Below are 3,659 nucleotides of genomic sequence, written 5' to 3' on the forward strand. Positions count from 1 at the left end.
ATGGGACTGCAGGGCCAGGGATCAAACTACCAACATTTTGATTGGGGCAGCGTGTAATGCTTTCTTATAATCTTTATTTATAGAGAATCTTTGCTGTAATACCCAGTGGTGTTTAGCTTGGACTGTGAAGCCCCAAAATTAATACATTTGATTAAGTTGTTCTCGGCAAGGACACTTTCTGTAAATGCAGTAGTACAGGATGAAGGGATTTAAGTAGCAACTGCCCACTCAGCAGCGAGCAGTGTGGGCTTGTGGTCATACAAGCGACCCCGTAATAATAATTTAGAACTTTGCCACAGAGTTATCCGCTGAAGCGTCCTTGAACAAGGAACTGAATCCAACCAATTTCCAGGAGCGCAGCCCTGTTGCTCAGCCTCACACTCTGACCTCCCTGTAGAAGGGAGGAACAGGCTACAGCTAGATTGTATCCTCCCTCAAAGACATAAGAGTTTGTGGCAACAGCAGCACGCAGACCAAAGCTCCACTTCACCCGCCCAAACACCCTCTGGTCCACTTGGTGAAAATAAAGAAAGAAAATCTGTTTACAGAGAATTAAACGTGTAGGTTTCCAGACCGAGCTGCGGGGTGAAATCAAAAAGCTGGCAGAGTGTTAATGAGTAACATATTCCTAATTTAGTTGCATGACTGAATATCATTATAACACTATAACACTAACCAACTATGAAGCAACTGTTCATGTTTTGCAACCCAAATCAATCTATAAGCTGAAAGAATAGATCCAAAGTTCTGCAACATTCTCTTTAAAAGTAATTTCCCCCATCCTATAGAAGAAAACTAAGACTGGAGACCAGCTCTACACTGTACCACAGAGGCATCATGGGAGAGGTTGGTTTTTGAGGGTGAATGCTGGACGGAATCCGTGACATTGAGGAAAAATGTGAAGGGAGCGTCTTCAGGCATTAAGTCACTTTGCTCTTTAACATGGAAATGAGTAAATTAATGGCACATTAACAAGCAACCCATATAAACATTCTCATTGATGTGATGCCTTATTGGCCATAATCAAATTATGTGCACGTAAATTTAGTCTCCCTCTCTCTTTCTCTCTCTCTCTCTCTCTCAACTCCAGAGAGAGAGCATGGTAGTTTACACCATCTGTTTTCAAATCTCTACTGTTGCAGTGGTTGGATGAAGGTTGGATGAACAACAGCAGTTTCATGGATCATATCCTCACCTTTATTCATTCTTGCATCTACGGTTGGCTAGCAGCCAATGAAGGAACTGGAGGTGAAAACACTGTTAAAGGACAACAACTATCCTGCGTGAAAGGTTTTCTGAGTATTCTCTGCTGGATTTGTGAGGAAAGTTAGGGTTCAGGCCTGCAGCCTTGAACTTTCTGTATTAAATCCTTAACCAAATAATGTGACTTAGTCATGATGGGTAAGCCATCCGGTTTAAACTATACTAATGTGGATAATGATGATGAAAAATGAGGAATGTTTTGTTGTATGCTTATGAGTATGGAAGGGTTAAAACATGATGCGGTTCTGTAAAAGAAAAATATATACCTTTTGTGTTGGTCGTCGTTTACTCCTTCTGAAAATGTAAGACTTTAGAAAAGAAAGAACTTGGTTAAAAACAAACCTGTAATGTATAAATGGTACACACTAATTAAACAATAACTATCTTTTCAGTTAGATTTTGAGTTTGTCGTGACATACTGAGACACTAACAAGATGGAAAGGAACAGGAAAGAAAGCATTAAAAATGTATAGAGTTCAGGTCCTGATGGGATAGGATACAAAGTGCCACTGGTATCACCATGGTGTACAGCAGACTCTATTTATCAAGCTGTTAGACGCCAAGAGCCCCACGACTCCCTGCTGCATTTGTGTTCAATGTTTAAAACCATTAGACTGTGTGTGTTTGAAGATCCATATTACTGTAAACATTTTGTGTTGTTTACAGAGGGTATATTTTGAAATCACAGACTTTCCTTCAGTGGCAAAGCCACTAAAAGTTTCAAGAGGAACATACCGAAAGAATGAAACCCATATATAACCCAAATGGAAGCAGTGGGAGCATCGTTTGAATTACCTAAATTGTGTTTCAAAGTGCTGGTGTGGGATCCAGAAGCATTAAGGTATGTGGCTTCTGAGGTCACAAGACTTTTGCAAATATTCTACAAAAGTGCTGAAGAGAGTATTTGTACAGAAAAGGTACAGCAGTTAAGTACCTTAGACTATGAGGTCATATTCTGTATTGTAGTGTTGAGGCCATGATTATATTGTGCACCCATGGAGCGGACAAAATGAAAACACCTTACAATGTGATGTTATCCAATACAAAATTAGCCTCACTCTAACAATAACTACTCGCTGAAAAACTATTGAGAGATTAAAAAGTAAACCTAAACCCATAAATGAATAAGTCCAAACAACAACTTACCATTAATATCTTATTGAACGCCACTGTTGGATAACCACAAAACCCTACGCTTTCCCACTGCTCATTTCCTTATGCGTTTCTGTACCAGCAACGTTTGGACTCCCAGGAACTGCCCCCTCATAGACATCAACCAATTGCCAGTTGTGATGTGGAACTAATGTTCTGTCTATCCCTACGTGTAGACCTGCACATACTGTACATTATAACTCACCAGCAGGTGTAGAAATTTAACCTACCACAGGTTTCAGGGGAAGAAAATGACAATCTGTGTAAGACACCTTTTAGTTTCCCAATTTTACTAAAAATGTCAATGTCAATTTTATTTCTATAGGACATTAAAAACAACAACAGTTGACCAAAGTGCTGAACAGTGTCGATGTCATAAGACACTTGTGACCTCAAAACCACGGGATCAATTACCTCAGTCAAATGTCAAACCCCTACTGAGTTAGCGTCACTAGACAGAGCAGAAAGGGCCTGTCTGAATCCAAGTACTAAAATGTATGAGAGCTATCCTACAAATGTACATTCATACGTATATGAGAATGTCAGGAATAAATTGTTTGGATGTGAAAGCGCATTTATCTGCAGCAGATGGAATTTTTCCTTCACATATCTCACATGGATTATTTTTCTTCTTTTTTTTAAGTTCTTAATTAATGTGTGATGACCAGCTGTCTAGAAAATATGAACTTATACTCTTTGAAGAATCACTGATGCAGCAGCAAACAAAACCAACAATTTCCAGATGTAACTTGCTTAGTCAAAGGTACTGAAGAAAATCTGATTAAGACAAGTTTATTTAATGTGTTATACTCTGATGACTTTCCCCTTTCCACATTTGCGTTAATGCATCACGAGCACAGCCAAACAGAAACTAAAGCACCATAAATGCTCAGCTACTTTATCCAATTAATGATGGCTAAAGAGCGAAGCTGAGTGAGATGGATGGTTGCTGCTTTAAGTTGGCTACACTTAAAAAAAATAAAAAATAAAATTAAAACACTATTCTACAAAACTGGATAAAAGGTTTTGAGGACTTCACTGTTTGTCTGTGTGTGTTCTCCCTCTCTCCCTCTCTCCCTGACATCTGTGAGGCCCTATTATGTTGCCCCATTAATCATCAGTGAACCTGCTCTCTGCCTGTGCTCCAGCCGACTCTCGGCAGGATCAAGGATAGGCCAAGATCCTGCTGGCAGACAGATCCAGAGAGAGAGAGAGAGAGAGAGAGAGAGAGAGAGAGAGAGAGA

At 39.7% G+C, this 3,659-nt stretch overlaps 1 protein-coding gene across 2 annotated transcripts in view; it reads right to left on the reverse strand.

Annotated features, from left to right (window-relative positions):
* kif20ba (kinesin family member 20Ba) overlaps positions 1 to 3,659 on the reverse strand; it is a 51,265-nt gene that overhangs the window by 11,060 nt on the left and 36,546 nt on the right. Inside the window, exon 31 of one of the 2 annotated variants that reach the window (XM_032541493.1) lies at positions 1,530 to 1,571. The exons of the other annotated variant lie outside the window; for it this stretch is intronic. Within the exon in view, the coding sequence (XP_032397384.1) occupies positions 1,530 to 1,571 (42 nt within the window). The remainder of the gene's footprint in view (positions 1 to 1,529; positions 1,572 to 3,659) is intronic. 2 annotated transcript variants of the gene reach the window in all.

The sequence above is a fragment of the Etheostoma spectabile genome, chromosome 17, assembly GCF_008692095.1.
Source record: "Etheostoma spectabile isolate EspeVRDwgs_2016 chromosome 17, UIUC_Espe_1.0, whole genome shotgun sequence".
NCBI classification, from domain to species: domain Eukaryota; kingdom Metazoa; phylum Chordata; class Actinopteri; order Perciformes; family Percidae; genus Etheostoma; species Etheostoma spectabile.